This window comes from Bombus vosnesenskii, unplaced genomic scaffold (genome assembly GCF_011952255.1).
Source record: "Bombus vosnesenskii isolate JDL3184/JDL3185 unplaced genomic scaffold, Bvos_JDL3184-5_v1.1 scf7180000013262, whole genome shotgun sequence".
Classification (NCBI taxonomy): Eukaryota; Metazoa; Arthropoda; class Insecta; order Hymenoptera; family Apidae; genus Bombus; species Bombus vosnesenskii.
In genome coordinates, this window is record NW_022882922.1 from 533,538 (window position 1) to 546,040 (window position 12,503).

Below are 12,503 nucleotides of genomic sequence, written 5' to 3' on the forward strand. Positions count from 1 at the left end.
CTGTGAAAAGCATAATACCACGCTACAGGTAACAAACGTATTAAAAAGGAAACTGTATGAGATGGCGGAGACAGTGAACTTTCATCATCAAAATCGCCGGAAATTTGAAATCGGTTGAAGGATGAAACACGCCCCCTCCCCCCTTTCTATCCTAACAGGGCAGCCAGCCTAGCACCTGAATTCACCCTTTGATTCCAGACAGGGAAAAGGTGAAGTCGGCTGGCAACGACAGGCAACTCGACTGACGAGAGCAAAGGAACAACTTTTTCAATTATATTCCCTCGGATCGATAGAGCGATTCATTCCCGAGAATGATTCCCGGATTATCGAAGGATTATCCGTTCTTCCACGCCCACCTTATGCTTCCGCTTTCTTTCCGTGCGTTTTAATGAAATGTTTACCATCGATCCGACTGTCGTTCCTTCTAATCCACTGATAGCAGTATAATTTCCAAGAAATCAAGTCGCTACAATAGTCTATCAATATTTTGAAAAGTTTTCCATTTTCTACAATTTACTCGTACGAATAAAATATTCTCTTTAAGTTACTTGTAAATCTCTTGGGTTTTTAATAGATCTTTGTATAAATAGATTCTACGTGTATGGTATAAACAAGAGACAATCTGTCAGATGGGAAAACAAAGGCGTTTTAAAACTAGGTAATAAATTCATGGAGTTGTGCAAATAAGCCAGCAGCATAATTAAGGTAGTGGCCATCGATATTTTCAAAATATTCAAGAGAATGGGAACGTCTATTTAATAATTCCAGAATCAAATAAACGAACGGTCTTGGCAATGTAGAATTAGTTGGCAGTGTACTGAATATAAAAATTGTCGCTTTATAAGAGATGAATAAGTCTTACACATTACGTTTTTCAGTTAAATATACACGGAATATCCTGTAAATTAATAAATGTAATATGTAAATAATTTTCACTGGTACTGAAAGAAGTTATTACGATCTACAATCTCAGTTTTCATTGCAGATATTTATTTCAATACTTTTAAATCGATGCATTTCATGTATCAAGAAATTTTTCTACGGTGGTCGCTAAGAGGGCAAAAAGAATCTCGTTGTTTCTCTTAAATGAAATTTCGTACACGATGAAGTATATAGTCTCCTCGGAAGAAACACCGAGAAAGCTTTAGGAAATATCTAAACGAAAATCGAAGAACTTTTTATTTGTAGAAAATGTTTTCTTCGAGATTACCAATTAATTTGATTCGAAGACACCAAAATTCCATACGAGAAATTCGTAAGGTCGTAACGTCGTCGCTGTCGAAATCGCAGTTTGCCAAGTAAACTTCGCCGATGACTCCAACTAATCGATGTCGAAAAAGCTTCCTATTCTTTCCTCCTCCTTTCGCGACCCATCGTTTCGAGTGCCAGCTACATAAATGTGATTTAATTTTCAGGCATCCTGTCGGGACAACGATAGACCGGTCCCCTTTCTAATTTATTAAATGGAAAGGTACACGTAGGTGTACGCGTACACAAAGGTATACGTTGTGACGCTTAACCGCGCGTTAATACCTCAGGGGGATAAATCTGGAGCACGAAACGGGGGAAAAAATATCGTATAAATATAAGTTGCCGGAGAGATAATACTTTTCTTTTTTCTGCCCTTTTCTTTCTTTTTCCTAGTTATTTATGTATAGTAAATTAGTGGAAGTGCCTCGAGGATTCCTCTATATCGCGTTGCAATGTCTAACATGTTAAAAATGCAAATATATGTTGCTACAGTATTAAAATATTTCGTGAAATGAACTCGAAAAAGTTTAGATGGTTTATTTTCGAAACAGGTCTCGTTTATACAGGCTTGAAATTGTTAGAGATACATCCATTTCATTTGCAAGACAGTCGAGTAATTTTACGCGAGGAGTCCAGGCCTTTTTGTGAATGTGCTTTGTGAGATAATTGTAGTAAAAGGATTTTAATCCTGAAGAATACTTTCTATGATACAGTATTCTGTATAACTATTTTCCTTCGAAGTTCACGTAGTTAATCGCAGCGATAACTCTAGGAAATCGTGCAGAAATCAAAATATCGGCATTCGACGGGGGAAGGAAAAATGTCGGTGGCCAAGAGGTGATTCGTTTCCTCTTAGAGCACGGTGTCTTCAATGAAACGCTTCGATTCCTTGTTCACGGTTCGGTGAAAAGAAATGAGAGCAAAAATTCGTTCGCAATTATTAATAGCCAACGATTCGGTAGCGGTCGTGGCAGCAACAACAAATACGTCGAGCACGTTCACTGTAATGAGGGCGATATTTAAAGCCGCGGGTCGAAAAACCGTAGCTGTCCCGATCAATCTGTTTTTCTTTTTTTCTCCATTTCTGTTTTTTTATTCGTTGAATCATTCATAATTATATTTATACGAATAACCTTTTACTGTGGCATTTTCGCGGATAATTTTTATTGTTTAAATCGTTTCTAGATCTAATAAATGTCAAGTTAGCCAATCTAAAACAAACAAACAAGCGTAAAACAAATATACAGGTGAAAAGAATACCGATCGAAAAATTTAATGGATCTACAAATACATAGAGTGTCAATAATGATTTACATAAAAATATACAACATTCATTTGAGAAATCACATTACGAAAATTTCAAAGAACGATGTCGGTCTAGCCAGGAAAATCCTGAACCGTCTCGGAGACCAGGGAGAAACACAGACTGAAAATGAGGGTAACGACGAAAGAGACAGAGATAAAGGGAAAAAAGAGAGGCGTGGGTGTGGAAGAGGGTAGTTTGGATGCAGTAGCAAACAGGCAGATTGGATTCCCGACTCGATTTACCGGAATGCAGAAATAACAGCTGGCGAAGTCTCCTCGAGGCCGATCCGGCTTTGCAATCTTCTCCTCTTTTCTTCCTTCCGCTTTTCAGACACGCGAGAGAAAGGGACACGGGGTGGACGGAAGAAGAGGAGAAAGAAGAATGCAGACGCCGGATACAAGGGACAGTTCAGTAAGGGTAACTCGAGAATGTTTTATATACAGAGTATTCTACTAAAGTGTCGAAATTTTCAGGGCTTTCCATGAATTTTATAAAAGATCCTGTTTTACAAAAATTGAATTATATTCGGGAACATCCAATTCTTTTAAATTAGACTTTCTTTATTCCCATCTTTGTACAAAATGTGTCTTTCAAATGAAACTGCAGCACTTTTGTGAATGTGCTTTTTTTTTATCGGTTACGATATTATAGGATAAATAACGACGTAATACTTTTACAAGTACAAATTGCATTCGTTTTCCTATACATGAATGATTATTTTTATTCAACTCTCATATCCGATATATTTATAGAAAAAGAAGACACAATATCGGAAGGAATTCTTGTTTCATCTATTTCAACAGATCTGCCAGGTACGTTGTAATACGAGTTAAGAACTACAGATAGGTAGAATGCGAACGTAATGCATAGAAAACTAGCGAGATCATTGGACAGTAGATAATCCAGACAATGGTCAAACACTCTTGTAAGTAGACACGGCAAGAAATAGACAGACATTTACTACCACGACGCTCTGAAGTAGAAACAACGCCCTACGGTCGGACATTTACCGCAGCTCCCTTAAGTAGAAACAACGCGCAATGGTCAGGCATACGTCGCGACTCTCTTAAGTGGAAACGGCGAGCAATAATCAGGCAATTCATTACGCTTTACTACGTAGAAACAACTAGCAATGATCAGACGCGTCACTACCATCGTATTGAATAACCTACAATCTTTCTGCCTAAGTTTCCACGATTAACTTCTTTAATTCCTCCAAAGTCTAAATAAATATTTACACTGGTAACTAAAGAAAAACGCTATTTTTACATTAATAATATTAACATAATAGAGCAAACAATTTCCTGTATAATACTTTTACTCGTACACAATTCTGAATGTGTGCTGCTAACATCTAAAATAACAAAACTGTACGATACACAGTTTTACCATGAACTATATATATCTAAGAAACAATACGATCAATCTCTAACTCTGCTTCCCTTCTTTCCTGCGAAATCCCCTTTATTCCACCTTCGAAAAGATAAACCGTAATTCCGGCACAACAAAGACCTTGACCGCGAGGGCTTCGGATTCAGGGATTTGTCGAGTCGGACCGAATGCAAAAACGCAATTTCGTCAGGCTACCGCATCACTACCGAAGGGAGCCAGTGTTTCGCGCAGATAACGAGCAGGCGTTAATTTCTCTAATCGGTTAGCCGGCTTTCGTCGTCCCTTTTTTCCACCGTTTCGTCGATGCAATTTTCGTGTAACGGTGCCGGCTAAGCTACTCTTTCCCTGGATTCTTACCACTACGGACCAGTGCTACTCTTTGATCTCACGTTTCTTACGCCCCTTCACAACTAGCGCGCGGAATAGTTAATCAGCGGAGGAGCCAGGAGAAACGTGGGTTGGAACTCGTGAAAGTTTTATTGCAAAGTGCTTGCCAGCTAGCTTTTAAGTGTTTTCAGTGCGTGTTATAGGTCAGTTTTAAGTATGTGGCTTTTCGCGTAAGCGTCTAGGTTGGACTCTAGTGGAGGATAGTTTATGCCGTAGATTCTCTCCTAGATATTTAAAAATAGACAAGGTAAAAATACCTTCTGTTGGAAATTATTCCTTCGAGCAATTATTTGTATAACTGATTTTTTGAATTTGTAAAATCTGTACACAGACATTCGTTATTATGATCGAGCAATCAAATACTTGACCATATTTTCAAGAAAAGTACTAAAAATATGTAATAAAAAGCGTAGATGCGAAATTCAGAGAGGTCAACGTCGAAACCATCAACTAATAAGTTGGAAGATAAATCGATTTATCCTTCCAAGTAACTGAGCCACAAAATCTACAATAAACACGACTATCAGGAGACAGAAAGAGGCAAAAATACGGTCTTAACTGCGCACTCTACATTTCACCATGGTAAGAAAGAACCGTCGGAGCCGCTCCCATTTGAGGTTAATGCCTATCGTGGAATGGAAGGATTTTCTTTGAATCGACCTCATAAGCTCCCGAAGATCCTAAATTTATTGCCAGTAAAACCTGATACGTATCGTCTGTACGTCTCAAAGTCGCAACTATGGTGACGGGCATCTTATTAACGGATAAAGATAAACGTCACTATAATCCCCTAGTCACGGCCAAATATTTTACGGCGGGCATATAATATTTCGTTCCAATTCGTATCTACTTATTTTATAAATAAAGTCCACAACTTTCGACTGCACTAACTATTGTTATCGTTTACTTCATCAGAAATTATCTGTAAAATGCTATAACATATCAGAAATGTTATTCCTAACTTATTTAACCTCTGCCAATTAAATTGATTAAATTTTGAAAAAGATCAGCAACAATATACCTACAACCTCGTAGCAACTAAGAATAATATTATCACCTCTTTAAATTATGATATAAACATGTGAACACTTAATAATACCGAAACAGAAATTTTCGTCTCTCAATTTCCCTAGGTGTCAAAATCGAGCCGATATCTCCGCCGTTTCTCGCACGATCGATTCTCGCGTGACCGTTCAAGCTCGCCCTTTACACTCCCCCCAATGAACAACGAGGCAGAGAGAGAGAGAGAGAGAACATAGTGTTTCTCGAGGCTGATCATTATTGGCCGGAAACACGGGCCACGCTGTCGAAGCGCTTCCTCGCCATCGGTCGGCAATATTTTCACCTCTCCCCCAACCGGATGAAGGCAACCGCCGCTCGCTACTAAACGAACCATTGCGCTAGTAACGTTTACTGCGCGGCTCCGCGCGCTTCCTATCGAAGATCCGGACTTCCGTCGTTAAACGGTATTTAATTCGCCGGTGTATAGACCAAGGGAGAATATCTACGTTCGCTGCTAGATCTAGCAGCTTCCCTTTCTGCTCGGTGGAAATTAAGGCAGCTTTGTACAGCAACAGTATTTTACAACTATATGATTTTCACTGAAAATTGTCACTGGGAAAAAATTCTTTCACATTGGAAGTTTTGCTGAGAAAATAATGTCGTATACGTTGCTGCTAAATATTTTTACCTTTAAAAACCCAATATCAGTGGACAAAGAATAAACCAAATGAGACACATCCTCGCTTGCAAATGGGAAAAAGAACTAGATTTTCACCGATTAATGGTTTGATCAACTTTGACTAAAACATCCTGTTGAAAATAGAGAGGTTTTATCGAATGATTCACAGACAGCAGAATTTTATTGAAATATTATGTTAAAAAAGAGAGTCGTCGTTTGACGACAGAGGACCGGTGAATACATTTTACAGCGGGTAGGAAAATGAGATGGAATGGTACGGTTAGAAAAGCGGGAAACACCGTGAAAAATTTTCGATCCCTACCTCGTTTTGCGTCTAACAGTACCCATGCGAGTGATATAGAGCAGCAGGTGAAACGCTAAATGAATTTTAATTTCAGCTCTATAATCTGACAATTAATAATGATAATTTTAATAATAATACATACTTGGTAACAGGTCTGTCTAAACGTGTGTCCATAATTTTGAAACACTCTGTATAAATCCTAACCTCCGAAAGTGGGGATGAAATATACTCGTTAAATATTAAAACTAAAATACTAACATATCATATAAAATCTTTTTTCTATTAAATTTTCCATTCTCTTTGACATCCAGTAGTGCCAACAATACACCGCAGTCTCAAGGAATCATTTTCATTAAATCGAAATTCAACGGAGAGGAGAAACTCTCGTGTTTCCGTCCGCAGCCAGATTATATATTGCAAGTTAGGCAAATCGAAGTCCAGGTGAATTTCGACCGAGCATCTCGTCTCCCTAACCAAATCTGCAACTTGATAATGAGTTATTGTAGCGTAAACTGCGGATTAACGGGCAGAAGGATTTTCCGGGCGGAGTGGCGATAAATTCACGGAGGCCGGCGTAAATAAGAGCTAGCTACCGACCGATCGTCGAACCCACTCATACATAATAGATAAATTAACTGTATTTTGATTCCCGCGCAGACGACCCTTTGATCGCGGCCATTTTCGCGTTACCGCGAACCGCACTGGCGAATTTCTCAGCATGCCTGTGCATCGATTCACCACAAACCAAATTCGAGTCCTCTGAATTTCCAAAAATTCACGATATGGTTAACGGTGAATTTCAATGGAATCGAACGACAGAACCTGGTGGAAAGTGTTAAACTTTTGATGCTTTTTGGTTTGGTGATGTCAAGGTTAGGTAACCTGATCGATTCACGATAGTTATAAAATAAAATAAAATGGATAAAACATATCTACGGTTTTTATTGAATATTGGTAAGAATTGATTTTACTCGTCTACTCAACATTGTTGCATTCACGACACCTAACCTCGAATTCGAGACCAATATCCTATATTGTGAATCATTATCAGTTTTCCTTTTAAATCCCATTCCCTGGCATCCAAATATCCCATTAACTTAATTTTCAAGGCAAACAAAAAATAAAATAAGAATGACGAGACATGGACGCTTTTTAAAATTCACGAGACTTCCCGTAAGCTTATTAGTTGATCGAATATTCCAGGTTATATTTTGTTTACTTACTGGCGAAGTAAGCCAGCATCGCTGTCAGCGCAACAGCGAGGAGGATCAGTGCGATCGAGAAACACTTCCAGGAGCATCTGTGCTGGCACCGTTTGTCGATGTGAAAACGTGACGGCGAATACGGTGAATAATGCGGCACCGCTGCAGCGCGAAGTGGAAATCCTGGCATTACCATGGCTTGACCTTGGGCGCCCACCGTGCCTGTACCACCATTTCCAGCGGCTGCACCCAAACCACCACCCAGAGAACCGACTGTCACCTGCTGCTGCGGCGGCGGAAGTCTGTAATAGAGACAGCGAAGAATCGGCATTATTACTTCGCAAATTGGCATTGTATTTCTAAGGTTATTTGTATAGGTTAGAATTTTTAGTTTATATCAAATTTTTGCTTCAGTCCCACTTCTTTAATCGTATTAGTGAAGATATGAATCTGCATAAACATTGGCAGTCTAGTAATTAAATACTAGATTCAGTGTACATTATATAACCAACGTTGACATAAACGGTTTAATCTTTTAATAGTCTTAACAACACATGGGAGAATATATACCGTGTCAACCCTTTTCACAATACTCTTCTCCATAATCACAATCTGAATAATTCTCTCCTCCTACCAACCTAACCTATTATCATAGCTACTGTTAGATCACTGTGAACACCGATATCTAACACTCATAACGTCAATTTCCAAGTTACGCAATCCATTTGGTTGGTCAATCCAGATTGACAAACAACTTTCATTAATTCAACATTCAATCAACAACACGCGTCAGAGAAACAAGCGAAGAACATATTGTACCCATCGAATTCATCACGTCATCGAAGAAAGAAGATGGACGTCCAACGAAAGAAAAAGGGGGCGCGACCAAGCGCGCTTTAGTGGTCACGTGACAAGACAGCGCGTAAAAATCGCTCCTATTAACCTAGACGCGGTTGTATGGCACGTCGAGCACGCTTTTGGCCAGGCCACCTCTTCGGGGTGACATGTTAAAGCCGAGTCACGTCGAACCTACATCAAGGATTTTATTTTCATCACAGACGATATTTATCTTCATCCCCGTATCGAGAGCTAGCTCTCCATCGCTGGGTGAAAAGGGCAACGTTGAAACAAGGATTTAATACGGTTTCATGAACAAGTACAGGGCGATCCAAAGACGGTTTCCCGAATAAATATACATATATTCTATGATTTGAAACGATAGGTAAACTATAACGAAAGAAGACAGGTTAATAATCATTTTAATTTTGAGCTACATCGATGTATATTGTCAATTTTATAGGTTAACTATAGCTTAAATTGGAAGGACTTCTAGAAGTCTTTTATTTATTGAACTATATTGATGTTGATCTTTTTTCTCAAATCATTTCGAAATGCTTTCTACTGAAACATACACTTTATTTAACCCCCAAAAACTCACACCATGGACGACTCACCCAATATTTAACTTTTTTAGCGCGGAAAATTCCGTAGAAGAATAATGCCACTACCGTAGTCAGATGAAATCGGTCTAAGCGGCTACACGAACTTAACAATACCATCCCGGAGCGCTAATATTGAATTTTCTGCTTAAGATTCAGCCGAGCTTCCGACGATGGGCAGGTGTTGTAGCAACGGGAGGGAATTACATGGCTTGGAAATGGCGCGAATTGGGACATAGCCTGCTGGCCGCATCTTCGACTGTGGAAAATGGCGAAGGAACATTTGGATCTAGGACAAGCGGTTAATTTTCACGGCAGAAGAGACGAGACGAATCATATCGAAAATTTTGGATACTCGAGTTTAATTCCTATTCTTTCATCATCATTAGGGGAATTAGGGGAAGATCGAAGAAACTGCTATTTTCTTCAATTTCAGACTTGAGATTATTTTTCTATTCTTCCTTCCCTTTTCTTTGTTTGAATTTAACTGCTGTACGATACAAAGAGCTTACATACTGGAATAAAAGATCCAAAGATGTTTCTAAAACATTTGCTCGTTATAAAACAAGCTCGAGGAACTTCTCGCAAGCGCTGCAAAAGAATACTGGCAAAAAATTTATGAAACGAAATGTCAAAGGAATTTTCTGCGACAAAATCACCGGGTCACTCTCGGCCACTACATCATCACTTTTTTTATATCGACCTCGCCGGGACCGGGAAATTCTCGTGTTTGCCTGGCGAGGGATCATTAAGATGTCTCACCTTGCTCGCGTAACGTATCAGTTATTTAACAACGCTCGACAAACGCCATAAATAATCGCGCGCTCAGCTCTTGCCGCTTCGCGATCCTATAAACGTCTGCTCATATTTCCTCCGGCCAGGAAGCAATCAGGCACGACGCAAAGAGAGGACCAGAATAGAAAAAAAGAAGAACACAAGCAACGTAAATGTAAGAGAGTGAAACGTAGAAAGGAGAAGAGAGAGGGAGAGAGGGGGGGGGGGAAAGAAAAAAAGGAAAATATCGCTGGCAGAGGTCCCGATGTCGGTGCTTTACCGAGCGGGTGACAGAAGAAACGAGGAAAGGAATAGTTGCGAGCAATAAATATTGCTTTTTCTTTTGGGGATCATTAAGTTGAGAACAGACGGCGGCAGAAAATTAATTTACTAAAAGTATCGGCGGACTCGTCGCGGCCGGCAAAAACCGGCCGGCGAAAGAACTTTAATGGCGAAATAATGGGGGTCTTAAAACTTGGACGATGGCCAGTGACATCTTATTCGATCTCTGAATCGTCGTCTCGCCCAGTAATTCACCCTACGCGTCTCTAGGATCGTTGTGTTTATGCTCGTCACCGCGAGTCGTCCGTAATTTATTGCAAAAAGCATGTCGCTTAAAGAACTCGAATATGACATTCTATTCCCGAGATGTCTGATTCTTTTTCGATAAACGAATATTTTTTATCGTACAGGTTAAAGATCTCCCTATTATTCGAATCGGACTTATAAGTATATCATTTCGTGATAAAGATGCTTTACAGGCGAGTTTAGTCGTGTTACACGGGATCGTATCTCTGGATTTAATTAAATCTATTATAATACTAATGGAAGATTCCTGTACGCAGTGTGCACATCCCCGTATGATAATGACAAGGAGAAGTTTGACGAAACAAGTGAATTTTGCTGTATAACTAAGTTTCAGTGTGGTTATAGTCTCAATAACGTAGATCATAAATCTTTCTCTTGCCTATACAGTACTACTGTACATACTGTGTATATGGAAGAGTATATAATTATTGGAATCTTTGTAATATCCATATAACGAGACAATGAGTTAACAGGTTTTACAATATTTCACAAGATCCAACGCTTTCTCTCTCTCTCTCTCTCTCTCTCTCTCTGCCGTTTTAGACGAAAGCGTCGCTAGAATCGACTAAAGCAAAGGACCACGTTCGCAGCTTGAACATTTAATTGTCATCGGAAACGCAATTCCGTAACGCGCAGCACTAATCAACTCCCGTGGCGCGGATAAAGCTTTAATGAGATTGCGAACGCAGCGAGAGGAGAGTGAAGAGTGAGTAGCAGACGAGCGCGGCGAATTTTCTTCGACGGTGACAAATAAATACAGCTTAGGTTAAGAAGCTTCAGACAGCTGTACAGTCGTTTCACTACGGACAACCGGATTCCTGATTGCACGTAACGGACAAATGAAGCGAGGGGAGAGTAGCTGAAAACAAGATGAACGACTGCACCGAGGAGAAGAAGGGAATGGGAGACAGAGAGGGAAAAGCATGGCGGAAGAACGGAGTAAGCAGCAATTCGGCGTGTTAACGCTGTGGCCCCCTCTTCAAGCTGAGTTAATCCATTTGCGCGAGTAAATCAGTTAACTGAAATTGGGTTATATTTCCTAATCGATACGATGGATTAGCTTAGTCGTTGGTACATTCGGTGGATCCTCGATCACAGTCTGTGCATCATTTTTCCATTCTATCTTCGATGCTTCTATGGATACGATATGTGTTTTTGAAGGGATACAAGAAACATCGCAAAATAATTTAGCAACTAAATTCACGCACCAGAGGGCGCAATTTCGTGTAGGGAGAATCCCGAGTAAACGAAGCTGAGCTTGAACAAAATTCCCTAGCCATTGGAGTCCTTCATGGCATCGCTAAAGTTTCTGCTTTTGTTGCAATCTTCCCCCCCCCCCCTTTCCTCTATCCCCATCATTTCTTCAATATTCTAATTCCAGGCACGTTCGACGTTTCAGGTACATCGTTCCAAGCTGCCGCGTGGTACATCCCTGTTTCCTCTCTACCATCGCATGTCCCGACGTGCGCTACCAACCGTTGAACATCCAACGGTGGCGTGCTAGCGCGCGCGGCTACGACACCTACACCGATTAAGCGAATTGACCGGCTGTCTGATATATTGGAAGTTAAAAGGGTAATTGCGGGTGGCGTTGCTGTCACATATTGAGTCGAGTGTTGTCTGAGTGGAAGATTGGAGCAGGCCCGAGGATAGGGCCGAGCGTGTGATCCAATTATGATGTAACGAACGCGTCGTTACTCGGAACACGCTCGATAACGAGACACCGAGTATAGGCTTTGAACCGTGGTCAGACATCAAACGTTCTTTTCTCTCGAGGTCCGACCACTTCGTTAAGACTTGTCCGTTCCTGCTGCCTTGACGATCGCGCGCGCCACGTTTTAAGAATAAGAAGAGTGGGACAAGAGGATCGCGGAATATCAAGAGGATAAGGAAACGTTTTTGGTAAAGGCAGAATGTTTAAAGTCGATCTTTTAGAAATAGGAGAATAAGTTAACTTGGTCCAGTGGATGTCAAATTATTGCTGTTGCAAACACTATATTTTATCTTATTTTATACGATTAAAACGGAGAACCGATTGAAGAGTATTCTTGTTTCTATGTGATGATCAAATTCGCTTGAAAAATAAAATTGTATCGTTTGATATAGTAATATTTAAAAGTGGCTTAGAAAGTAACAAACGTGACTTATTTATTTATTTGCTTATCAATGCAACTCGATA

At 40.1% G+C, this 12,503-nt stretch overlaps 1 protein-coding gene across 7 annotated transcripts in view; it reads right to left on the reverse strand.

Annotated features, from left to right (window-relative positions):
- The window catches only part of LOC117239971 (teneurin-a), a 702,004-nt gene that overhangs the window by 39,042 nt on the left and 650,459 nt on the right, over nt 1-12,503 (reverse strand). For all 7 annotated transcript variants that reach the window (XM_033506078.1, XM_033505890.1, XM_033505950.1 and 4 more), the window contains one exon: nt 7,545-7,825. In XM_033506078.1, coding sequence (XP_033361969.1) covers nt 7,545-7,825 — 281 coding nt within the window. The remainder of the gene's footprint in view (nt 1-7,544; nt 7,826-12,503) is intronic.